The sequence below is a fragment of the Lissotriton vulgaris genome, chromosome 12 (assembly GCF_964263255.1).
Source record: "Lissotriton vulgaris chromosome 12, aLisVul1.2, whole genome shotgun sequence".
NCBI lineage: Eukaryota > Metazoa > Chordata > Amphibia > Caudata > Salamandridae > Lissotriton > Lissotriton vulgaris.
The window spans coordinates 29,369,712-29,396,379 of record NC_141700.1 but is presented as its reverse complement, the minus strand read 5'-3'; the positions used below and the strand labels follow the sequence as shown (position 1 = coordinate 29,396,379).

Below are 26,668 nucleotides of genomic sequence, written 5' to 3'. Positions count from 1 at the left end.
CACCCTATGCCACCAGATTCAAGTTGGCCTGGCTGATGAGGGGTGATACATCGAAACCGCTCCCAACAGGAGCGCAACACCATTGGGCTCACCGGGCTTCAGCCCCCCCCCTACTCCCTGTCGTTTGTGTCAGCCCGGGCAGAGACAGCTTCGTGGGCTGGCGACGTCTAATTGCAACCGCACCCAAGTACTTCACAGGTCTTTAAAAGACCGTGTATTTGTAAATAAGGCGTTTGTCGTGTTTTTATCCCTTTATACAGCCGCTCTGGTTACGGTTGGAAGAATTAGCACCCCCAAATCTTTTTCAGTCCCCCCCCCCCCCCCCCACGAAATTTGGCTCTAGTTGCCCGCCTGGCTCCCAAGATGCTTGTTTCTGGTCCAAGGAATTCCTGGCCGGCAGTTCGGGCTGGACTGTTCCCAAGGGGAGCAGGTCCAAGGCTTATTTGCATATGGCTGGGTCTAAATTGGAATTGCGTAGCAATCAAAAAAAGATGGATTTAACCAAGAACTGTGACTGGGGGCGGTGAAAGTACCGGCATTGTCTTTCAATGGAGGTGAGCGGAGATAGATTGCATGACATCACGCGGTACTAAATACATTTATAAAGTTTGAAGACACTCGGTCACGGTCCGAGATCCCTGAACCTATGACTGAGAATCATGCACAGGCTGAGCGACACAAGCCATGTGGATTTGGTGGCGATACTTAATTTGCCTTGTTGATTACCTCCACAAAGGTATTTGTGACAGACTCTGACCTCTGGTTCTCGTTTGTAATTTAGACTCGTCTACTGACAGCTGATACCACAGCTTCCTGTTGGGTTGCTGAGGCACGTGACCCTCACAGGCTTATGTTTCTGAGCTCCTGATGTGTTTATGAAGGAACCGAGCATATGGTGGCGCAAGTGGACCGGTGTGGAGAGAGTGATGCGTCCCTACCGCCCTCACGGATGAAGGGCAATCAGTGCTTAATTTGTATAAATAAGTAAGTGCCAGGCCTCTCTCATTGGCCACTGCAGCTTACACCACACATTGCCACTGCTGATCTTCAAATAATAGTAAAAACGCATCTACTGACCATCAGTCCTATGACCAGCCTTCTTGATTGTTTGCCGTGTATCATGAGAGGTTGGGCCTTTCAGATGAACCCGTCACAAACCGACACTTTAGCGTCTTATCCCAAGACCCTGACAAACTCTACTGAGGTATTTCACAAGAGCACCTTCCAACTGCAGAATAAATTATTTACTGGCCATTCTGTATTCAAATAGCTGAATTCTGCTGCAAAATTCTGAATTTCTTGGTCCATTTAAAAGAATGCGATTTCAATTAGTTTGAATGAGTGGATGAAACGGTAAATTCATCCCTTTGTCAGGAGGAGAAATTAATTTGAGGACATGAGCTGAATGCGTCTAATGATTTACTTTACTGTATGATATGAAAAAATTACTTATTCTAGTTTTTAGGCATGTGCCCTATGAGATTTTATGCCCTATATGTCATCCAAACCGCATTTCATTAAGTAAATTTAATTTAATTTAATGCAATTTCCTGCTCCATTTCGTAGTTTCCTTTTCATCGAATTTAAAATGGCCTGCCTCCTTCATTTCATATGCCTCGTTTCCCCTTTTCATTAGTTTAAACATGCTCCACTCAGCCTTTGCCAAAAAGGAGCGTTATTCATATTATAGAACGGATAGTACATCCTTTTAAGGCGTGCACTCGCTTGCTGATTCAGTATTCAGATATCCATCCATGTCTTCATATGATGCCCAGGGCTGTAAATAGAGCGAAAACACCCAAATCTTTGCATCATCAAAAGAAGTCCTTCTCTGTAGTGTAGGACGGCTCCAACTCGTCATACATTCTAAACAGCTGCCCATCTACTAACACTTTTATCTAATGTCTTTATGCCATGCGCCGCACTGATGTCATAAACAATGTTACAATCTTGGAATGTGTGCTTCCGCCCTTTCCCTCCTAATAACAGGCTTTCTTTAGGTTCGCAGGACACTGCACTGGTGTTGTTAGCCATGATTTTTCATTCTTTGAAATTGTTTTGAAAGGTTTCGTTTTTAGATGGGATTTGTGACAAAGAATGTGTGTTTAGATGAATTTTATGCAATGAGTTTTCTGACCAATTGTTTGTATTTTGTTTCATTAAAACACCAGGAGGCTGTGGTAATGTTTTACTCTGTGCCCTACAAATACATATAGCGTAACATAACACAGTGTAATATAACATAACATAACATATACCATAACGTAGAGTAGCATAACATAGAGTAACAGAACATGGTACGTTTTTTGGATTTGTAGAGCGCGCTTACCGCCCAGGGGGTATACAGGCGCAAGAGTAGAGGAGGACGCCGATTGGGCTCCTACTTGAATAGTTGCGTCTTCAATTTTATGCAGAATTTTAGATGGGATAATGAGGTCCTGATGTTTTGCAGAAGGTCATTCCAGAATTGGGCGACGATATAGGAGCGTCCTCTCGACTTGCTCCTGTGGAGGCTGCGTATTTGCCCGAGGCAGAGGGAGGCTGAGCACAGTTGCGTGGTGGGCTGATGAAAGTGGAGGCGTGGTAGAGGTAGGCAGGTCCCAAGTGTGGAGGGCTTTATATGCCGGGTGAGCAGTTTGAATTGGCATCTCTTCTGGATTGGTCGCCAGTGTAGCTGTCTGAGGTGGGGCGTGACGTATGCGCTGTGGGGGATGTTGAGGAGGAGCTGTGGCTTGCCGGGTGGTCTGGAGTCTTTGTATGAGTTGATTCTGGATGCCGGCGTAGAGTGCGTTGCTGTAGTCTAGTCTGCTGGTTATCATAGCCGTTGTCACCGTACGTCTGGTGTAGACGGGGAGTCAATGGAAAATCTCGCAGAGCATACTTAAGATGAAGAAGCAAAAGACGGCGATGGCGCTCACTTGTTTGGTCATCCTGAGTCTGTCACCCACGATGATGCCAAGATTTTTGGTGGGGGTGAGCGTGGTTCCTAGCTCTGTTTATCACCAGGAGAAGTACCATGGAGAGCTCTAGTTCCCAAGGATCCGGAATTATTTATTTATTTGGAAATTTTATATTGCGCGACAGATGCCTCAGCGAAGGGGCGTCCCGGCGCTTACAGTCATGCTAACAGAGTGCAGAAGCTAGGCCCCAGGAGTGGAAGCCAGGCCCTGGAAAAAAGGGAAAGTTTTAGTAGCTTTACTGAAGGACAGAAGGCAGTCTAGACGGCAGATCTGCACAGGAAGGGAATTCCATAGTTTAGCAGCAAGGTACCGAAAGGACCGACCCCCTGCTCTAAGCCGATTCACCCGGGGAACCGTGGCAAGAAAATGTTCGGCCGAGCGTAGCTGGCGTGTACGTACATAGGGGATCAGCAGATTAGACAGAATCTCAGGAGAGGACCTTTTTAGAATTTTATCGGTCAGACAAAGTGCCTTAAAATGAATCCTTCGAGGCACAGGCAGCCAGTGCAGGCGCCGCAGAGCGCCCGTCGCAGAGCACGTTCTAGGGAGCCGCAAAAGGACTCGGGCAGCTGCATTCTGGACCCTTAAAAGGCACGTGACTTCCGCCTTATTGGCTCCCAATAAAAGTGAATTAGCGTAGTCCAGCCTGGACAAAATAGTTGCTTGGACTATCAGCTGGCGAGTGGGAGGGTCAAAGAAACCAAGCATAGGTCGTAGACCTCGGAGAAGACCAAAGCAGGAGCCAGCGATCTTCTTGGTATGCTCTTGGAAATCCAGCTTGGTGTCGAACCAGACCCCCTAGTTTTATCCAGCCGACTTAGGGGTGGGGGCACCACCCATGAAATCTGGCCACCAATGTTTGCTCCAGAGTCCCTTATCTTTTCCCACCAATAGCACCTCTGATTTGTTAGCATTGAGTTGCAAGCAGTGAGTGGTCATCCACTGCGCGACCGCTGCAAGGCCAGCCTAAAACTGCGCGGCTCCCCGAGTGTGGTCTTCAGAGTGGGCCACCACCAGCTGAGTATCATCAGCGTACGAAATCATGGTCAGACCATGGTCTCTTGCTACCGCCGTCAGAGGTTGCACATAGAGGTTAAACAGGACCGGGCTTAAAGCCGGGCCCTGAGGAACCCCCTGCTTGATGGCATGAGCATGGGAGAGGAAGGGGGGGCTACGACCTGAAATGAACAGTCAGATAGGAAAGAACGGAACCACTCCAGGGCCGGACCTACCACCCCCACCTCCTCCAAGCGGCGCAAGAGGATCTTATGGGAGACCGTGTCGAATGCTGAGCTGAGGTCGAGCAGGATGAGAGCCGCAGTCTGTCCCTCATCCAGGATGGTACGTAGATGTTCACACACTGATACAAGTGCGGTCTCGGTGCTATGGCCCGGGCGTAACCCGTTCTGGGAGCGATCTAAGGCACCAGTGTTGCTCAGGTGGCCAGAAAGAATGTTGTTAGCGTGCGCTTCAGCAAATTTTGCGACCCAGGGTAGCAGGGATATGGGGCAAACGTTTTCTGGCTTAGCAGGGTCCAGAGTAGTTTTTCTTCAGCCGGGGGACCACCCTCGCAACTTTCCAAGGCATGGGCACTACTGCTGTGGTAAAAGAAGAGTTTATGATCTGGTATATAGAAGACAATAGCACCGGTAGAGCATCTCTGGATTGGACAGGTTTCATAGGATCGATAGGGGAGCCAGATTTGACCCTCTCACTTAACGTAAGGAATTTGTCGTGGGACATAGGAGGGATAGCAGCTAGAATAGTAGTTGGCCGAAGAATAGCAGTGAGAGCAAGTTCCGTAGGGACAGTGGCAAAGGATTTATAGATAGTTGCAACCTTTTGAACAAAGAAAGTGGCTAGATCCTCGCATTGTTGTCCAGACGTGATACATGCCGTAGTGGGATCTTTCCTGGTTTTAAGATCATGGAGTATTTTAAAGATGCTTTTGACAGGATTATTGCTGGCCTTGATCTCATTAGTGAGAAAGGCCGAGCGGGCCTGATGTATAGCCTTGTGATAGCGGTTAATCGCTTCCTGATAAAGCTTTTTTGTCCCAGGGTCATAGGCCTTTCTCCAAGCGCGTTCTAGCTTTTTACAGAAGCTGCGTAAAGCAGCCAACGAGTCATCAAACCAGGGATTAGACTTCGAACAACGGCCCTTCGACCATTTGGCTGGAATCAGGGAGTCTAAGCCTGGAGTATCCAGTCACAAAATGTGTTGTAAGCTTGCTCGGGGTTAGTGTCTAAAACAGGGCGGGAGGATGTCAGGGAGGGAGGATGTCAGAGTGGAACACAGATCTTTTATGTTAAGTTTATTTATTCCAGAAACGTCTAAGAGTGGCCTTGAGGTTAGCTCTAGGTTTGACCGTGGAGAAGGGAACAAAGAAGGTGACTAAAAAATGATCAGTCCAACACATCGGGCTAGGTGTCCCGACCATAAGAGGAGGGATGTTGGAGAACACCGGATCAAGTAAATACCCAGCTTAGTGGGTGGGACCCGCTACCAACTGTTTTAATTGGCAAGCCGCGAAATCAGCGAGCAAGCTGCTGATTTCGGGGTCATTGGGATGATGAATATTCAGATTAAGCTCCCCAATCAGGCAGAAGTTTGGCGCCTTTAGCGCCAGTGAGCTAGCGGCATCGATAATGGCTGCCTTGAAGTCATCGATGGCTCCAGGGGGGCGATACACTAGTAGGCCAGAGATGGATGATTGAGCATTAAAGGAGATGGCAAAGTGGGCGCATTCGCACCCAGCCACCTCCTCCTTAACGAAAGTACAGCTATAGCAAGTTTTAAAAATCACTGCTATACCCCCGCCTCTGGACTCCCTATTAAGGGTTAGGATACTGAACCCCAGGGAAGGGCGAGGCCAGGTTCAGCCACTGAGGCATCTGTCAGCCAAGTTTCGGTGATAAAAAGCACATCAGGCGACTCATCCTCAATAAGGTCGTAGACCTCCATATGGTTTTTTACCAATGAGCGAACATTCAGAAGTAACATTTTCACGGTAGGTCTGAGAAGGGTGGTGGACCCTGGAGAGCGAACCCTATAGCCGCATGCAGGACAGCAAAAAGGGCCTACCTCTACAACCGCTTGATGCAAACCACAGGATCCGCTGCGCAGACCGATGGACATCAAGTGTTCTCTGGTGTAACTCAGCGCCCCTGACTGGGAACCACCAGCGTGTCTGGTGGCGTCCAGGCGCAGACAGGCTTGCCTTTGGCGCTCCCGCTCCATGGAAGGGTTAAGTAGGAAGCCTTGAGACTGGGCGAGGAAAAGACTAGCCTGCCTCCCTTACAAGTTGGCGGCCGTGGGATGGCAAACCGGAAGAGATAAAAGACCCCACAGGCCGGGCCAGAGCAGTGCTCCCTCCACAACAATCAGCCCGCTAATGGCTGCGGTGGACCAGGGAGGTGCAAAGGCTGCTTCTCCCAACTGTACAGCAGGTAAGTAAACACACGCTAAAAAAATTTGCAAAGTTCTTGCAAAATCAAGGATCGAAATACAGTGGTGCAACAGACCTAGCAAGTATTAAAAATACGTTATTTTAAAAATTAGAAGCAATCTCACACACACTAGCAGCGCTAGTGTCGAGTTTTAGGCACTTTTGTTTCATCCAGTTTTCTTTGTTGGTTGTGAAGTTGGTCCTTGTGGTGTGGTTGTCTGTGAGGGAGAGGATGAGCTGGGTGTCATCTCTATAGGAGACAATGTGGATTCCGTGGGATCTTATGACGTGGGCATGCGTTGCCATGTAGTCGTTGAAGAGGGTGGGGCTCAGCGATGATCATTGAGGGACTCAGCAGATGAGGTACTTGGGTTTGGAGGTATAGGGCCGAAGTCTGACTTGCTGGTTCCTATCGGAGAGAAAGAAGGCCAGCTAGCGAAGGGTGGGATCATGGTATTCCAGAGTTGTGGAGTCTTGTGATGAGGATGCTGTTGGAGACCGTGTCGAAGGTTGTGGAGTGATCGAGTGGTATGAGTGCTGCAGTTTTCCACTTGTCCATGATGGTCCAGATGTGGTCCAATGCTGCGATGAGAGCGGGTTCCGTGCTGTGGTTGCTGTGGAAACCAGACTGCGAGATGTCTAGTAGGTGGTGGTGTTCAAGATGGTTGGAGAGTTGTTTGTTAATCGCTTTCTCCACGGCTTTGGATGAGAAGGGCAGAAGTGAGACGGGTCTCTAGTTACTGAACTCCTTTGAGTTTGCCTTGGGTTTTTTCAGGGGAGCTGGGATTTCTGCATAGTTCCAGTTGTCAGAGTAACACAACACTACATAACATAGAGTAATCCAACATAACATAAGCCATCAGAAAAATTAAACCTTCCAGAGGGCCCAACCTTTTAAACCTTCATACAGTCAACATGTCTTCAATGTTTCTTCTCAACTTATCCAAGTCCTACATTTTAACCTCTAGCGTCCTCACACTGCAGATATCATAGTTCTGCTTTAGTCTTTTCAAGGAAATGGGGGCAAATTGTTATCCATTATTTTTATAATTTCCGATTTATGTGTGGGTGCTCTCTCTAGGTGTGTTTAAAATCCATTATTCGCCTCCTTTCTTAACCTCTTGCGTGCGCACGTCGGCCAACGGGTGTCGCAAGCACTACCGAGGTAGTGCTGAGCACGTCTGTTGCCGACGCAACCCCACCCACTTAATAGAACTCCCGCGCCACAGCGGAATTTACGCCGCGGTAAATGAGTTAAAGTAGCGCACACTTAGATGGGTATGTTTTGTGCCAGCATCTTCTCGTCTGTACCTAATGGAGTGTCCTCTCTATTCCTTCCTGCCTCATTAAATCCATATACATACCCAAATGTTAATGTTCCATTGTGGATCTGTTCTCAGGACCGTGGTGTAAATACATCGCCTCATATACCGCCGACTTATAGCGTCATTTGTTTCTGACCTACACCTATTTGTGAGGTGTGTTTAGATCACGTTATGCCCCATATAGCTTGGGAGTACATACATTCAGACAGCGCCGCTACTTAATATGTGGCAAAATTATTTACCCTCTGTTGACTGAATTATGTGGCAAGGAGAGGCTAAGTTTATGACAAGCAATGCAAAGAAAAGCAAATTATGTACCTCTTCCCGAGGCTCTTTTGCTAAGCTATTATGATATTTTAGTAAATATATGCACTGGCTCCCAAATGCTTTAGAAAATACAGAGATTTCTTAAGAAGTAAATCTATAGGCATTTAGGATATAAATTTGAAAAGGTTATTCATCAAAAAAATAATGATTTTGGCTCGAATGGAAGCGGAGAAACCGCATGAATATTTATTAAATGTCGCAACAAAAAGCAGTTACATCTCAAGAGAACAGACATTAAAAAGAAATGCAAACTGTTTTGGATGCTTGTGAATGTTTTCGCGTTCTTGGAATAATTAGTGCCTTGAAAATACTGAAATAACATGGTTTGACATCAACTATTAAACAAAATATTAGTATGACACGAAACAAATCACAGTTTCCAGCCTGTTTGAATTACATTTAAATATGTAAGATTTTTGTTGTCTTCTATTAACAAAAGTTCTTCCTACAGCTCGTCTTTGAGCCTTTTAACGTCAAACGAGAAAACTTCTCACCTATTTGTTTTAAAACCAGAAGTAAACAAGTGTCACGTGACCAGTACATCTGTGTACAGTTGTGAGCAGCGGTGCAATCCTTATGCAGCGGTTTTAGTAAACTTGTAGTCCTTTTTTGATAGAAGTTATTTTACTGACAATCTACCACCTGTAGTGCAGCAGATGGCGCGTTGTGTGGAAATTGAGGCAAAACTGTAGCTAAGTGTAAAACACAACAGCGGCAAAAGCACAATACGAGCAGCCCAGACTTTAGGCTAACGTTACTTACCATTTCTTCCCATCCTGAACCGGTCAATTCGTAGCGATGATGGAGTTGGCATGTGCACTCATTTTATTAACCCACTCATCCCTCATGAAGAGTTTCTCATCTTTTACATGCAAAACACACCTAGAATCCAGTGTGCTGTTGGATAAAAAGCCAAGGCTGGCTACATGTGGCCTCGTGCTGCTGTGTAGCTAAACTGGGTCTTTAATGGGCTCGAAAAGCAGTGGGGATTTGTTTATTTGCTTTGCTGGCAGTAATGAGGTATTGATTCAGCAGCTGCAGAACTACTGTTTTAAAACACCTATCTTGGCAAATCCGCCTTTGTATTGTCTTGAGACTTGCCTTGTTCTCCAGGCTTCAATTTGAGTGCTATTGGCATTTTAAGTTTATCAAGCTCTCTCAGTTGCGCCCTTCCGACTGTTCTTGTTGCAACCCTCAGAAGAACAGTAATGAAGCAATAGAGGCTTAAATCAGCCTGAACCACTGCTAAAAACTCTAGGGACATTCAGTTCCACCGTTTTGTAGCTCAACAATACATTTACAGACGGGGAACAGCAAATGCAAATCAGTATTTACTCTGACCCGAAAGGGAAAGTCCAGCCAGAATCGCTAACATCCCCTATGAATGGGAATACAAGAAAAATGCAGGCACATTTCAACCTCGTGACATCTCCCCAGTGGGGGGGGGGGGCAGTTTAAGTGCCTATGGACAGAAAACCCAGATACACCTTCAAGTATCCACAAGCTGCTATTCGCAACTCACTGCGAGACCAGAGAACTCAAATACCCTCTCAGGCATCCACAGGCTGCTGTACGGGCAACTCACTGAGAGACCAGAGAACTCAAATATACTCTCAGGCAACCACACGCAACTGACTGCGAGACCAGAGAACTCAAATACACTCGCCGGCATCCACACGCTGCTACAGGCAACTCACTGCGAGACCAGCGAACTCAAATACACCCTCAGGCATCCACAGGCTGCTGTACGGGCAACTCACTGCGAGACCAGAGAACTCAAATACACTCGCCGGCATCCACACGCTGCTACAGGCAACTCACTGCGAGACCAGCGAACTCAAATACACCCTCAGGCATCCACAGGCTGCTGTACGGGCAACTCACTGCGAGACCAGAGAACTCAAATACACTCTCTGGCATCCACACGCTGCTACGCGCAACTCACTGAGAGACCAGAGAACTCAGATACACCCTCAGGCATCCACACGCTGCTACGCGCAACTCACTGAGAGACCAGAGAACTCAGATACACCCTCAGGCATCCACAAGCTGCTATTCGCAACTCACTGGGAGACCAGAGAACTCAGATACACCCTCAGGCATCCCCAAGCTGCTATTCGCAACTCACTGAGAGACTAGAGAATTCAAATACACCCTTGGGTATCCACACCCTGCTACGCGCAACTCACTGAGAGACCAGAAAATTCAAATACACTTGCAGGCGTCCACATGCTGTTACACACAACTCGCTGAGAGACCAGAGAACTCAGATAAACTCTCAGGCATCCATACGCTGCTACGGGCAACTCACTGCGAAATCAGAGAACTCAAATACACTCTCGGGCATTCACACGCTGCTACGCGCAACTCACTGGGAGACCAGAGAACTCAGATACACCCTCAGGCATCCACATGCTGCTGTACGGGCAACTCACTGCGAGACCAGAGAACTCAAATACACTCTTGGGCATCCACTTGCTGCTGTACGGGCAACTCACTGCAAGACCAGAGAACTCAAATACACCCTCAGGCGTCCACATGCTGCCGGGACACTCTTTTTGAGTAGCCGCGCGCTATACAAAAGTAAATATAACATAACATAACACGCAACTCACTGAGAGACCAGGGAATTCAAATATTCCCCCAGGTGTCCACATGCTGCTACGCGCAACTCACTGTGAGACCAGAGAACTCAACTACACTCCTAGGTGTCAACGGGCTGCTACGCGCAACTCACTGTGAGACCAGAGAACTCAACTACACTCCTAGGTGTCAACGGGCTGCTACGCGCAACTCACTGTGAGACCAGAGAACTCAACTACACTCCCAGGCGTCCACACGCTGCTACGCTCAACTCACTCAGAGACAAAAAAGTGGGGGTAGGAAATGCTTGAATCAGTCTGGTCCACTGGGACTCTACAGGGCACAGTCCCTTCCATAAGGGTTTAGATCAGAGCTATTACACACAGAGACCCACAAACAGAAATCGGTCTTGCTGTCGCCCCAAAAAGAGAGGTCCCTCAACTAATAGGTCATATGCCTCTGAGAAGGAACGCAAGCACCCCCAGGCTTGCTTCATCCCTTTTTGAGCGAATCCATGAGGTGCAGTTTGATACTCAAAGCACAGATAGCGCGCAACCCACATCACTATAAGTGTCTCACTGCGGCTTCACCGCAACAATTGATCGAAATGGCCGAATGAAACGGCACCACTGATAATCACCCATAGATCTCTGCCAGGAAGGTGGAGCTCTCTCAAGATGGCTGCTGGCGATCTGCCAGGGTGCAAAGGTCATTACCTCAGACTATGGGGCAGACACTGCGCGTCTAAATAACCCTGTTTACCGAGGTCTGCTGTAACTTTTCTTGAGTTAGCTTCTATCTTTGAAACATGGTATTTGTGTTACCTTGGAAATCTCTGTACTTATGCATTCAGCTCACCTGTTGTGGGTTAGTGTGATGTCCTTGTTGTGTTTGTTGTGTGTGGAGGTGAGTGGGTGATTCTTGGCAGGAGTAGAGACATCAGGAGTCTTTGATTGGATTGTCTCTGTTTGTGGGTGTGTGAGAGTGAGAGAGAGTGAGATCAGAAGAGGCAGCATGAAGTGGTTGCTGCTGGAAGTGGTTTGTGAATGTGTCTGCTGGGTTGCTATGTGGGGGTGATAAGTGATTGGGGTGGAAGTATCTGCGTGTATGATGTCTTGAACTAGAGTGGTAAGTGGAATTATTCGGTGCCTCTAACCTGTTATAATGGGAAAAGCTTGGTTGTTCTGTGGGATGTGAAACAGTGTTGTGTAGGGGTGTTATTTTGTTGGGGGGTTAGTGTGGGTGAGTTGAGGGTGATATTGCTGTTGCTTGGTGTTGTCCATTCATGTTGATGCATTGTGCCGTCAGTGACTTCTGGGGTTGGTGGTGTGGTGTGCTGAGGTGTAGTGCAGTCTAGTGTGTGGGTTAAAAGGCACCTGGGCTGTTTGCCTTGTTGCAGGTGTGGTGTGGATAGCCCTAGGTGAGTGTAATCTGATGTGTTGGTGTATGTATGGCTGCCTCTCATGGTGCAGGAGTCGTGTGGAGTATCCTGCCAGCTGAGGTGCCCACCTGGAGTATGTTGGCTTGCTATGGATAAACGTCTGGTATTCTCACTAATGTCTTCGAGGTTTCCGGCACTCTCTAGAACTACTTTCTAGCCATGTGGTTACTTGTCCAGGCCTGCAGGTGGGGCTGTGGTTTCCTTAGCTCAATGGATGCAGTGGCAGCTGATGTAGCTTCAGCATCTTTTGTCCTTCTCTGCCCTCTGCTGTCAGAAGCCGCTGCCCCTCCCCGCCTAATGAGTGCTTAATATAAGGGGGAGTTCCATAAACACCTCCCAGCATGCTACTGAGCAGTCTCTGGATCTCGCTCCAGATGGCTAATTCATTTTAAATTGAGCTCATCAGTTTCTATTCCAGCTCCTGCCGCCACGATGCTACCCGCTATCCTCCAAACATGGCGTCTTCCGTCCATGCTGTTCACCTGGCACTTCCACCACCGTGCATCATCTTCCGTTTTTCTGTCCCACCACCACTCTCCCCTGCTACCTAGCCTGCTTGGCTTGGCATGTGTCAGCACCTGATATAATCCGTCCCTTTGCAGTTGCTGCTAAGTGCCGTAGTGCGTTGCCATGGGGAAGACTGGCGGGCGGTGTTAAGAAGGCCCATTGGCTGTCGAGGCTCAGAAGTACAAAGATAGTAGCGAGCAGCCAGATGGAAAATGAAGCTAGGCCAGACCCCTATACTGCGGCCCTCCTCATATTGAGGGCTTCCTTGATGCACATGAGGTGAAGAGATTACACTTAACTCCGTAACCTTCTCCAGGGAATCCTTGAAGACCCCAAGCGTAACATGTCCTTACTTGGCGGTATCGGTGTAGCCGGTGCACATAGTCGACTGACAACTGTGGCTGGGTACCTATGATGCGGTAGACTGTTTGATGTTTCAAGGAAACTACGATGAGCCTTGCTGTGGTGAGAATTGGTAAACGATTCTCACGCCTGATGCCACAAAGGATTTGACAACTATGGGAAGCCTTACGCCTCAAACACTTGGCTAGTTGAGACTACATTAAACCATCCTTACAATCTATAGGCGACAGTGCAGTGCCCTCAATAGGTGCCGCACCGACATATTACGTGTTTCAATGAAGGATAGTGACACACAAATCTCTACTCTGCCTGTGTTTTATTTTATATTCCATTTAAGTTATTTGGATTAGTGCCAGGTGGAATCTTATCATTCCTCAGCTAATTACAGACTAAAAGAAAATGAAATTTGAAAATTGAAAATTTGAAAAAGATAAATTCGAAACGCATATGATCATTAATACTGCATAAGTGGCCTTTGTTGACCATCATTGAACCACAGATGATCAATGATCCACCGTGGTTGACCATTTATTAACCACAGGTGACGTCTGATGTACTATTGTTGGCCATTGATGAACCATGGAGGACCACTGATGCACCGTTGTTGGCCGTTGATGAACCGTGGAGGACTAATGATGCACCGTTGTTGGCCATTGATGAACTGTGGAGGACCACTGATGCACCGTTGTTGGCTGTTGATGAACCTTAGAGGACCAATGGTGCACCATTGTTTGCCATTGTTGGCCATTGATGAACCGTGGAGGATCATTGATGCACCATTGCTGGCCATAGATGAACCATGGAGGACCATTGATGCACCATTGTTGGCCATTGATGAACCATGGAGGACCATTGATGCACCATTGTTGGCCATTGATGAACCGTGGAGGACCACTGATGCACCATTGTTGGCCATTGATGAACCGAGGAGGACCATTGATGCACCATTGTTGCCCATTGCTGAACCGTGGAGGACCACTGATGCACTGTTGTTGGCCGTTGATGAACCGTGGAGGACTAATGATGCACCGTTGTTGGCCATTGATGAACTGTAGAGGACAATTGATGCACCGCTGTTGGCCGTTGATGAACCGTGGAAGACCACTGATGCACCATTGTTGGCCGTTGATGAACCGTGGAAGACCACTGATGCACCATTGTTGGCCGTTGATGAACCGTGGAGACCACTGATGCACCATTGTTGGCCATTAATTCAAGATCTTTGACCATTGCGGAACCATGGTTTTGATGCACTGTAGCTCATCACTGATGTAGCATGGTTGACCTATGATAAACCATAGATGGCCTTAGATGAACTATGGATTAACATAAATGCACAACAGATGGCCATTGATGAACCATGGTTCATCATCGATGACCTGTGGTCAAGTGTGATCCATCCACTAGCTAGGAGCAGGATGTCAAGCGTGTGGTCCACGACAAGGTCGAAGAGCCTGATCTGAGTTGAACAGTAGAGCCACATTGAGGAAGGTGCAGCACTTGGAAGTGGAAGGTAGTCGGAGAGGCTCCGCAGAGTGCTACGACAGGAGTGTTGGCGTTGGGTTTGCTGTCCCTGGGGATAGACCTGTGATCGCTTCTAAGATGTATACGTCTGTCATGGGTGTAAGTTGAGGGTTGGTGGTCTCTGTTCACTCAAAGACAAGCTGGCAAAACCCTGGAAGGAGCCTCAGGTCGAACTCCTCGCCTCAGCACAGCCGTAGGGGTCAAGAAAGCAGCTCTGAAAATTGTAGATGGCATGACCGCCATTTTGAATCTCACACCTTTGCAGCCAGAGAACTGGAAAATATGTCTGTTTAAAATACCTGCTGGTGCCCTATGCTTCGACAGATGCATTTGTAAGTAAATACATGGATAGCAGACAGGGACCTTCCGTGCGTAAACAAACATTTCTTCAGACAGTACAACATACCACTAGTAAAGACGGCGTTGTCATAATTTACTGTACTATTACTGCACTATCTTAATAAAGAAAAAGAGAAACCCTGAAGAAGGGAGATTTGTGTTAAAATCAGGGTCTGCCAGGTCATCAAAAGATTGGGAGCCCGCGCCTCCATCCCTGGGTAGCATTTCCCATTTTCCCTGATGGTGATTTTATGTCCTTTGTAGGACCCTAAGGATGCACCAACCGGTTTGTGCATCCTTCGGTGCCATAAAAATCTCTTTTACGGTCAGTGTAAAAGTGCAACACAGAAGTGTCAACGTGCATATTTGTGTGCTCTTGTGTTAAAGTCTGTCTCTATAAATGTGTCTGTGTTTGCACGTATGCTTTGTGGTCAAAGTTAACTGTTATATTCAGAACGGAGGTGGGAGGGGTGTTTGTGGCATCCCTGCATCTCAAAAACCCTATTGGTTAGCAGCAGTCAATGGAAAGCTGACTGACCCTGCCCCAGTCCAACTGGTGCTTTAAAAGCATTGACTTGTCGTGAGCTCTGCAGATGTTCCTGCTGGTCAATAAGGGATAGTCAGCAGGAGTTAGGGCCATTTTTACATGATGGTTTGTAACCCTCTTCCTCCTTTCTCCCCTAGACACGGAAGGCTGTGAACACAACTGGCACAAGTTCCAGGGCCACTGCTACCACTACTTCGCACAGCGCCGCAACTGGGAGCACGCCGAGAAGGACTGCCGGCACCGCTTCGGCCACCTGGCCAGCATCCACTCCCCAGCGGAACAGGACTACCTGAACAGTAAGAACCCAACTGGGGTCTATCTACAGGTGTACTTAAAAAAACTTAAATCCAGTTTCACCCAGGATTCAGGTAACTGGACTCTGGTTGTGATTCTAAGGGAGGGTGAAAGGCATGGTGGCCCCTCCTTCACCTGCATGAGTTGAGGGTCATTAGAGGGGCTTGAGGTAACTTGACCCGGGATGTCATTTTAAAGAAGGATGAAAGGCGTGGAGGGTCCACCTTCACGAGATGAGTGTAGTTGGAGGGGCTTGAGGTCACCTGAGAAGGCTTACCCTTCCTAAATCTTTTGAAAGTTGTAGGTTAGCCCCTTTCGTTCAATAAAAGCAGAGAAGTGAAGTGCATATCATATCATATCATATTCTGGAGTTGGAATAAGCTGCCCACTGGGACATTACGTCATTTGTTAATGACTTCCTTACTAAGCTCATAATGACTACAGAGCTGATCTCAAATGCGCGTCAACTAAAACTGTGCCACACTTTATCAATCGAACTCGCCCATCTGGCCCTGCAGTGTGCACTGAGAATGCAGTTCTAGGGTTGCCACATTTCTCTATGGGGCATATGTATCATCCGTTTTTTTAGTCGAAAACGCTGCGATTCGCAAAAAAGCAGCGTTTGCGACAAAAAAAATCTGAAAATGTGATGTATTATGAAAACCGCATCGTAAAATTAAGGAATCGCAAAATTTGCGATTCCTTCATTTTGCGTTAGCATTTAAGGAATCTCAAATTGCGATTCCTTAAATGCTATGTAAGAAGCACCCAAGTTGTGCGATTTCTCATTAAGAAATCGCAAAATGCCACCAACTTGAAGTTGGAGGTAATTTGCGATTTCTTTCACAAATGCACTTTTTGGCATTTGTAAAGGTGCCATGTGGCACACATACATGCACTTAGGGCATGTATGTGTGCCACATGTGCACACATGCACATTTCAGGGGTGCAACAGGGTGTCATTTTGACACCCCGGCACCCTTGAAATTATTCTCAATTTGGGATTCTCAAATTGTGAATCGCAAATTGAGAATAACTTCCCATTCATTCCTATGGGCCTCCTGGCCCATAGAAATGAATGGGAAAGTATTCCTTAATTGCGATTCGCAATTTGCTAATCACAATTAGGGAATATTAAGAAAATAGTTACAAAATTTCAATTTTTTTTACATACATCCCTTTTTGCAATTCTCAAACGGCGATTTCTAAAAAATCGCTATTTGAGAATCGCAAATCAGGATGTTGATACATATGGCCCTATATCTTTGCAACCCCATATTTCCAGCACAATGCGTACTAGGAGTTGTAGTCCTGTCTTCCATTGAGATAATTGCACATATTTCTAACCAGAAAAGTCAAGGGATGGAAGCATGGTATTCTGACTACCCGGAGGCGTCCAACCCTAAGTTCTTGACTTGGGTGCATCTCCGGTGATGACTTAATTCTGGGGGTACTGATAACCGTGTCCTAGGGTTACCATGTGTGTGCACGTCACCAGGGCACATTGTTCCCAAACATGAGCTTTTAGTTAGCAAAGCAGTGCATTCTGGGAGCTGTGACCGTGTTTCAGCTCTTTTGCGATGGCTGAACTAAGAAAGCTGAAAACGAAAATTCTAAAAACGAAATCAACTGACTGACATTTGTGATATGGAACTGCCTGAACTGTACCGAAAATGTGCACTACCTTGTTCAAGTTATCTCAGAAAATTGAATAGATCCATTTTTGTGTTTCCAAAACAAAGATGGCCACATTTGTGCCGAACATTTCCTAGCAACGAAGGATACAACATGGCAACCTGAAGGGTGAAGGGAAGAGGAATTTGTCAGCCATTTCTAAAACACACATTAAAACTACTTGCAGGTGGACAGTCGATAACATGTCTTCAATGAAGACCAGAAAAGAAGTCGGTCCCTAGGGCTGTCGAATCCTCGGTGGCTACTGGACGCGTGTCATGGCAAGGATCCGCCCGGTGACTTGCAAAAAGACCACATGGTGTCCTAAACTGTTGCTTTGTAAAGATGATTCAGTTTGTGGAGTATTTACTGGTTCGTATAAATATCTGATTAGGAAAAGGATCAATAGAGGGTTAATTTTACAAGCATGGAGAGACAGGAAACCTTCACAGAAACCTGGAGCACATTTTGGATGGCAGGGTTAGCTGTACTTTTTGAAAGCAGAAAGCGAGAGAGTGTCTGTGCCCTTCGATTCCTGCCTTTAATTTCCTTACTTCTAAAATCAAAGAGAGAATAAGTCTGTAAAACTATAAAAATGCTAAAATGATTGGATATTCTTTTTTTTTAAAAATAGATGGAAGGATTGTAGTATTGTGGCTGTGTAACAAAGCCAGGCTATTATTCTGGGACATAGAAACACCAGGGTATCTCTATTTTCTCCGATATCTATCAAGAGCATTCAAAATCTGAAAAACACAATCAGCAAAGAATTGCTTTTTGCTAAAAGAAGCAATAACCGACCCTTCCAATGACTGTGATTTTGGTGCACCAGGCTTCTGAAGTTTAATAAAAATGATTGCTTCTCTGAGGCCTCAATAAGGCGGTGTGCTGTGAAATAGGGGCCCTGCTTGAGCGGTTTCTTAATTAACCCTAATTCGCTCATTGTTTGAGGTTTAATCACAGGCCCTTATTCCAGTGTTCTGGTAATTAAACAGCTTCACCTGAGGAGTCCTGTGGGGTGCCACCGACCACGGCGGCGGTTGTCGCTACAGAGCCACCGGCCCCATCAGCGCCCGCGCGCCCCGGGTTCCGCCCGCCACCGCATTCAGGTTCATCTGTTAATTCTAAGATGTGCAGAAACAATGACAATTGGGGAATAACAGTGGAAAGCTGCATTAAGTGCTTGAAGGAATTAAGCCCGCGCAGTCCTGCTAAAAAGTACCACTTTTTGAGTAACACACTGCAAGTACTCCTTTTGCCCCCCAAAACCCTCATGGGTCCCCCTACACCTCTTTCCATTCCTCCACTCCTGTTCTCTCTCTGATTAGGAGTTTTCACCCCTGAGGCAGGACCCTGGCAGAAGACAGGATTAGAATATTTTCTGAGCAGAACCATCATCTTTTCGCATTGATCCAGACTCGCAGAAGTGTCTATTGAGAGCCTGCCCCGATCTTGCCTCAGTCGTACTTGACATGTAAAGTGTTATCCACCTGCACTTTAGGCAAAGCTCTGTCTGAGATGTCAGCCTCAGGAATCCCCTTGTGTGAGATTTGAGGAGTTTGGGACCAGAATCCCTGGGCGTGGCTCTGGTAAAGTCAAACAGAACTCTGAGATGGTCCAAAAATGAGACTGTTTACAAGAAATGAGGTCCCCACAGTAAGAGACTGCCTTCCAGAGAGTGAGGTGCTCACCAGATGGGTGAGCCATGCACCAGCCTCACACCTAATGCGATCAAGGTGTGTGACTCACATCCAATGAGTGAGATTGTGCACAAAGATATAAAATTCACACTCGATGGCCGACATTGAAAGTCACACCGGTGACAGCAACTCGGATCCAAGCCCTGAGCCGTCTCTCCAGTGAAAGAGACTGTGCGCCAGTGTGTGAGACATGCACCCAGTGCGAGTGAGATCGTGCAGCAAGGAGTGGGAGTCACTCCAAATGAGTGAGGCTTTGCTGCAGGAAGCAAGATATACAAATGATGAGCCATTGAGGCAGAGAGCGCTCCACGGGTGAGATTCAGACCCAGTTCAAGAGACTGGACCCCAAGGTTCACACCCAAGGAAAGAAGCTGTGCGTTGCACCAAGGTGTGCGGCTCGCGGGGAGAGGAAGTGGCCGAGCGGCTAGAGAGGTCGACCTCTTAGCTGGGGAACTGGGTTCATGTCTCGGCAGGAAAGCTCAACATCCTGTGATTCTGGGCAAATCACTTAATCTCCCCTGTGCCCAACAAAATGTGTCCGTCTGTAATGCAACTGGTGCTCATGTAAAGCGCTCTGATACCTCTGGGTTGAGTTTACGCCCCCCGTAAAAAATCTAAATCCAGCTGACTGTTAGTAAATGAGTGTTACAAACCACTGGTGGGACCCCGCTGCAAGAAGTGAGACTCACACCCAGTGAGTGAGACCGTGCTTCAGGGAATGAGTCTTGCCCCAGTGTACTGAAGCAGTGTTCGTTCCAGTGCTTAATTTGAGCCGGTGGTTGTGGTGTGGCTTATTGGCTCTCATGTTTTTGGGAACGGCACTTATGTGTCCTCAACAGACTTTTCACCAAGTGAGAGATAAGGGGAAAGAAAGCTCAAGAGAAAGACGAGAAAACAGTGGAAAGGGAGAAAGCAGTGCTGATAAAGAAGCCAGAAGAGTGAGATAAAAGGGCAGAGAGCCTCTGGTGGTGGATGAGTGAGGCATGAGGTGCAATCAGGACTACCTATCCTTCGTAGTTTGGCCACCTGATATTTGGAGTGCCAACTGTGGCTTCTGAGTCAAACTTTGGGCAGCAGCAATTGATGTAATACAAATTAAGCAGAGGCCTCTGCCTCATCCCTGCCAACCTCCTACTCTCCTCTCCTCTCCCCTCCCCTAACCCCCCTCCCCTCCCCTCCCCTCCTCTGCTCTCCTCTCCCCTCCCCTCCCCTCCCCGCCTCTCCCCTACTCTCCCCTCCCCTCCTCTCCCCTACTTTCCTCTCTTCTCCTCCCCTCCCCTCCTCTCCCCTCCTCTCCCCTCCCCTCCCCTCCTCTCTCCTACTTTCCTCTCCTCTCCTCCCCTCCCCTCCTCTCCCCTACTTTCCTCTCCTCTCCTCCCCTCCCCTCTCCTCCCCTCCCCTCCTCTCCCCTCCTCTCCCCTACTCTCCCCTCCCCTCCTCTCCCCTACTTTCCTCTCCTCTCCTCCTCTCCTCTCCTCTCCCCTCCCCTCCTCTCCTCTCCTCTCCCCTCCCCTCCTCTCCTCTCCTCTCCTCTCCTCTCCCTTCCTCTCCTCTCCCCTCCTCTCCTATCCCCTCCCCTCCTCTCCTCTCCTCTCCTTTCCTCTCCTCTCCTCTCCTCTCCTCTCCTCTCCTCTTTGTTCTCCTCATGTTGTTTATCTCCATGCGCTCTTGAGGTTCAGCTCTGAGCTGAATGGCTTCTGACAGACTTCCGCTTCCGGTGGCAAGACTTGTAAGCACCGGAAACGGACGCAGCCACACAAAAACACTTAATAAACAAAATGTCTGCCAACAGTTGAAGTTGCAAAGGCACTCTGCAGACATCTACAGACCGTTTCTTTGAATGTACGGAGAATATTCCCCTGAGATCTTGCTTGTCGTTAATAATATTTGTTGTGGTCTCTTTTGCTCCCAACTTTCCTCTCTGCTCCTATTAAACAGTCTTCCCTTCAATCTCCTTCCCTTTCTAGATAGATTTTTGGGGATGGCAGAAACTCTTCGCCAGTGTTGCAAAGCCCGTCAGTAATACTCATAACTCTTAATAATGTGAGCCGTGCAGCCGCTGCAGCCGGCCCGCGCTCCCATCCGTCACGCCAAATGTGCTGAGCCGGCACGCCGGAGACCGTAGCGTGCCAAAGCCCGCGTGTCCCATGAAAGAGCCATTTTCTTCTTCATTGTCAAAACTGTCGCCGGTGAAGTATTTCGTGTTCGCGCCTTGAATACCCAGAAGGAGGTCGTACGGTGACTGCGGCAGCAGCGTCCCTGTCCCGACACTCGTTAAAAGTCCTTAATGGTGGCGCTCTTAATTAAAATGAGATTTGTAGGCCTGACCCCCTTACTCACTCCACATCCAGCTTGTGCTTTATCAAACAATTTCTGACCTAACAGGAGACATATGGAAGCCTTTTTGCCAAACAGCTATAAGGATTTAAGATATTAACCTCCAACCTGGTTTATAAGTCTCGCTTTTGTTTTTTATTTAGTCGTTTCGTTTTTTAACAGTGACAAAAAGAGAGCGACTGCCTAGAATAGCCCGAAAGACGAAGATGTGATGCCCGTCTCTTCTGTGCCCTGATGACCACCTAACATTCTCATCCTGGGCGCCCCATATAATATTCAAGAAAACCACGTACCATTGGCTATCCCTGGCCTCGTGGCAATGTGTTCTGTAGTATCGTTTGTGCTTATTGCACCACGTCCACTTAGTGACTGGGCGGCTTTCCATTCACTGAGACTTGGATGTCTGCACCCACGTGCTCTGAGAGCTCAAGCCAGACTTGTTGAAGAGGATACAACGTATTCACCCCAGGACTTCCCTTTTACACATCACTGTTTCCCAGTCTGATAGTCCATTGGTTCAATTAAACTGCTCTGTTAAGTTAAAAGAGCCTGAAACTGGAAGTGACGTACCCTTGTGACATAGAGTTATGTTATCACAGGACTGGTCAATGTGGGTAGTTAATAAAGATGGATCCAGTGAACTCTGTGTGGGTTGGGAACGATAAAGTCCAGGAAGAGTCCACCAGTGGCACCAAATTTGACTTTAAAGTGAGTTGTTCAAAGTTTGGGCCTTCCCACTGTTTCAAGCATCTTGTACGTTTCTCCCCAGCGTTTGGCTTGGACAACACTTGGATCGGACTCAATGACCGGATCGTGGACAAGGATTTCCAGTGGACGGACAACACCCTTGTGGTGAGTCACAGACCGGGGGGAGGGGTGGGGGTAGTTGTAGTTTGATAAATGGCAAAAATTCCTTCACAGGACCATACTTTGGGGGTGGAGTTTCAGCCTCTGAACCCAGCCCAACAGTGGGTCTGTCAAGGCACTTTCAGGGTCAACATTGTGCATTTTGAAACCATGTCAAGTTTTTTTGTATTTCCTGTGCTCCAATAAAGACAAGCATTGGCAAAGCCAATAGTTCTGGCGTTTGGGACCTATTGTCTTTGCTGAATCTTTTTGGCGATATCCTATAGCATCGGCAAAAAAAAAGAAAAAGTGCACCATGATGCAATGTATGCTTCATGACACTGTTGGTGCCCATGTAATTCTGTAAGAGCGTGCATGTGTGATGGCATATGAGCATGCATCACCATAAATGTGCATGCCTACTTAAATACATGGGTGCCATTTTCTTTATTTACCTATTCAAGATGGCGGGTGTCCCTTGGCATCGTAGATATAAAAGATACATTTTCCGTCACTCTAAATTGCATTTGTGCAAGCAGGGAAGCTCAGTGGCAAAAGGGTCCTGCCAGGCTTGCCAAGAAATGTAAAACTTTCGAAAATAAATACTAAAAGGACCGTGAGGGGTTGGAGAGCAATGGGGAGAAATACAAATAAAGGTAGTGGGGAAGAAGTGCTAAAGGAGTGGAAATCAATGGAAATGCTTTAAGCCCACTTCAAGTTTTAGGAGTAGCACAGAAGTGGTCTTTTGCAACCAGACAACCAAAGCTGTTTGGTAGGCAAGACCTAAAAAGCCAGGCGTGATACTCTTGAACACGTTGACGAGGGCAGTTCTCAATTCTGCATGGACAGATTGTGTAACCTTGGGCAGTGTAGTGCACTTCCCCATACTTCATTTCTTATATGTGTACAGAGAGTGAGGGAGGGATGAAGTTTGGCTACTTCCAGGGCCACTGGAATTATGCGATTCTGCAGCTGCTGCCTTTGTCACATAATTTTGAATTTTCCGCATTTGCCACATAATCCATTATCTGCTGCATAACCAGCAGATTTAAACAAAAGTGTTTCTAGCTCAAACAGATCAAAAGTTACTGAAAGCATGGCGACAAGTGTTCCCGCACAGTGTAAAGTCCTACTCCTAGTCCTAGTCCTGGTCATCTTTCAATTGTCTATTGCTGTATTTGGGTGTTAAACTGGCATTAAAAAGGTGAAATATTTGCCCAGACAGTATTACCAGGTATAATAAATTATAAAATAAGCAAGTATTACTATCACAAAATGTGTCCCGTTATGCAGCATATTTGGCTATTCTTGCCACAAAATGTATTCCGCCTTGCCGCATAGTTTGGCCCTCTCCTGCTGCGTAATTCTAGTGGCCCTCGCTACTTCAATACAGTGGTAGGCCAAGGAACATTAATCAGGTACCTTTGTTTTCCATGTGGTCCGGGTCCCTCAATTTCCACACACACAAGGAAGGGTTCTGTTGTGTTCATAGGTAGATGTGTAGCGCCGAGAGGCCCTTGGGTATTTGCGCGCTCTATAAATCTCGAAAGTAAATAAATAAACTGTGACCCTCGTGAGGTCTGAGCAGTGTCTGATTCCCACCTGTCTTTGGGTTCTAAGCAATACGAGAACTGGAGAGTGAACCAGCCCGACAACTTCTTTGCGGGTGGGGAGAACTGTGTCGTGATGGTCTCTCGGGACAGTGGGATGTGGAATGACGTTCCCTGCAACTACAACCTGCCCTACATCTGCAAAAAATCAACAGGTGAGTCCCCTGCTCATGCAAAATGTGTGTGTACGTCAGTATCTGTACTCACATAACATACATGCTACACTTTTAGAACTCAAAAGTGAGGGATTTTGGAAAACAAATTAGGGGAATATATTTTCTCTATTGAAGCAGAGGCAATTTTAGGTGGGAGACAGCTAAAAGAAATCAATTTTTTGCTTCAGAAGGCGTGAGTCTCCTGTTTGAATCGTGTCTGTTGGCATGTATGCACTTGTGCCATCTCTGTGTGCCTTATTCATGTTGTGTGTGTGCGCAACACGCAATTGTTGGGTGTGCGTGTTCCAGTGTGTGTGCATGCTTTTGTGCACGTCTATGTGTGGAAGTGTGTCTGTGCCTCTGTGTGTCTGCATTTGCATGTTTGTGTCTGGGTCGGAGTGTATGCCTGTGAGCATTTGTATGTGTGTGTGCGTGTTCACTTGTGTGCGCATGTCTGTGTGTGCATGTGGGTTGGCATATTTTCACCTACGTATGTGACTGCGTGTCTGCTCAAATACATGTGTGTGTATGCTTGCACGTGCATGTAAGTATCTACATCTGTGTCCGTTCATGTGTTCCTCTTCTTGCTCTCTGCTTTACCCTTTCCTGGGGCATAACACAGACCCCTGCAGCCCCTTCGGGTCAGGGGTTCCCCAATGCTCCAGGGGGCTTCATTCAGCCCCAGGGAAATGAATATCTGTTAGATATGTAAACTCGGGGGTGCCTGATCACATTCTGCAGGGGGGCCCCTAATTTAACATTACGCCACTGCCTCTCCCTACTCCACCCTCCCACCAAGGACCGCCCTCTGGCCCCCCTTCCCCCCTCAGCCCCCCTTCCGTCCTCCGGCCCCCCTTCCGCCCTCCGGCCCCCCCTTCCGTCCTCCGGCCGCCCCCCTTCCGCCCTCCGGCTGCCCCCCCTTCCGCCCTCCGGCCTCCCCTTCCGCCCTCCGGCCCCCCTTCCACCCTCCGGCCCCCCCTTCCACCCTCCGGCCCACCCTTCCGTCCTCCAGCCCCCCTTCCGCCCTCCGGCCCCCCTTCCGTCCTCCGGCCCCCCCTTCCGCCCTCCGGCCCCCCCTTCCGCCCTCCGGCCCCCCCTTCCGTCCTCCGGCCCCACCTTCCGCCCTCCGGCCCCACCTTCCGCCCTCCGGCCCCCCCTTCCGTCCTCCGGCCCCCACTTCCGCCTTCCGGCCCCCCTTCCGCCCTCCGGGCCCCCCTTCCGTCCTCCAGCCCCCCCTTCCGCCCTCCGGCCCCCCTTCCGCCCTCCGCCCCCCCTTCCGCCCTCCGGCCCCCCTTCCGTCCTCCGGCCCCCCCTTCCGCCCTCCGGCCCCCCCTTCTGCCCTCCGGCCCCCCCTTCCGTCCGCTGTTTCCTCCTCCGCGTTGACTCATTTCATTTCAATAACTTTATTTGATCTAATTTGAAGGCATAGATCATCAAAGTATACATTTTAAAAACGATAAAACAGTGTCATTCGTCTCAGTGCAATACAAATACTTATAAGTTAAACTAACAATTTAAAATCGGAGAAAAAAGAGCAATGTACAAGTTCAAACCCCAAAAGAGGGGGGGGGGTGTAAGATTGGACTGTGCAAATTACGCAATTCAATGGCGATTATTTGTGCAAGTAACATAATACAAAGGTAGATGCTGGGCTGCGGGTTCCCAGTTCCCTCATAGATACATAGGTTTAAAAAAAAAGAAACATTTAAATAAGTTATTAAGAACTAACAGTTTAAAATGCCAGAAAATGAGCAGAGGTAATGTGCAAACCCCAAAGTGTCATAGTATCATGTTCAAAGAGACAAATGGGTTCAAGGCTAAGGGTTAACATATCTTTCCAATTCTAATAAATATCTCCTACACTTACAAGCCCTAAGAAATGAGGCTACACAGAAACCTACAAAAGGATCATAAAGCTTCTTAAAGATAGAACAGGGCGACGCGGCACTGCTTCAAACCATGCCGCGTTGAAAGTGGTATAATATATCTGGCTTTCTGCTCCTTATAAAAATGGCAAAAGAAAAAAAAGGTGGCTGTCGGACTGGGCTGATAAATTATTGCATGGGCAGGTTATCAGGTCTCTTAACCTGTCCGTTCCTCGTAGCCAGTGTTTAATGGGCCCTGGTGCAAGGAAGGACATTGCCCCAACGCCAGGCGCTGTTTTAACTGTGAAATACAGCATTAATCTCTGAGTCCCGGTGCCACTGCACCTGCTGCACCAATGGAAGCTACCCTGCTCTCTTCCCTCTATTCTCTCCATACCCAGTCCCCCCTTTCCTCTCGCAGCAGCTTCTCCCCTCCTCTCACGTCTACTCTTTTCACCCTTCTCATTTCTCTCTCACCCCTCCCTCCCCAGCCACTCTCGTCCCCTCAAACTTTAATTTCTCTCACCAGGCTCCAATTAAAAATTATTAAGTGCTTGTCCCCATGCCTGAGAGTTAGATTAGCTCCCTGCTGTTTTATTAATGCCATCTTAGTGCACTCTGAACCCCCAGCGGGTCTGGCAGGCTCCAGCGAGAGCCACTGCATGTGCCCATCAGTAACACACCGTGTCAGATGGAGAGGTTCTTGTGGTGAGCACTGGTGCCCTGTGCCCCGCGCTGGACCCATGCGGCGCACCGCAGGCCTGCATGACAGGTGACACTGCCATAAACTCAGGTTTGTGATATTGAGAGATTTTTTTAAATC

General features: G+C 47.8%; 1 protein-coding gene across 3 annotated transcripts in view; it reads left to right on the top strand.

The window, feature by feature from the left end:
• The window catches only part of NCAN (neurocan), a 400,988-nt gene that overhangs the window by 363,707 nt on the left and 10,613 nt on the right, over window positions 1-26,668 (top strand). For all 3 annotated transcript variants that reach the window (XM_086946853.1, XM_086946852.1, XM_086946854.1), the window contains exons 13-15: window positions 15,502-15,660; window positions 22,139-22,221; window positions 23,836-23,980. In XM_086946853.1, coding sequence (XP_086802979.1) covers window positions 15,502-15,660; window positions 22,139-22,221; window positions 23,836-23,980 — 387 coding nt within the window. The remainder of the gene's footprint in view (window positions 1-15,501; window positions 15,661-22,138; window positions 22,222-23,835; window positions 23,981-26,668) is intronic.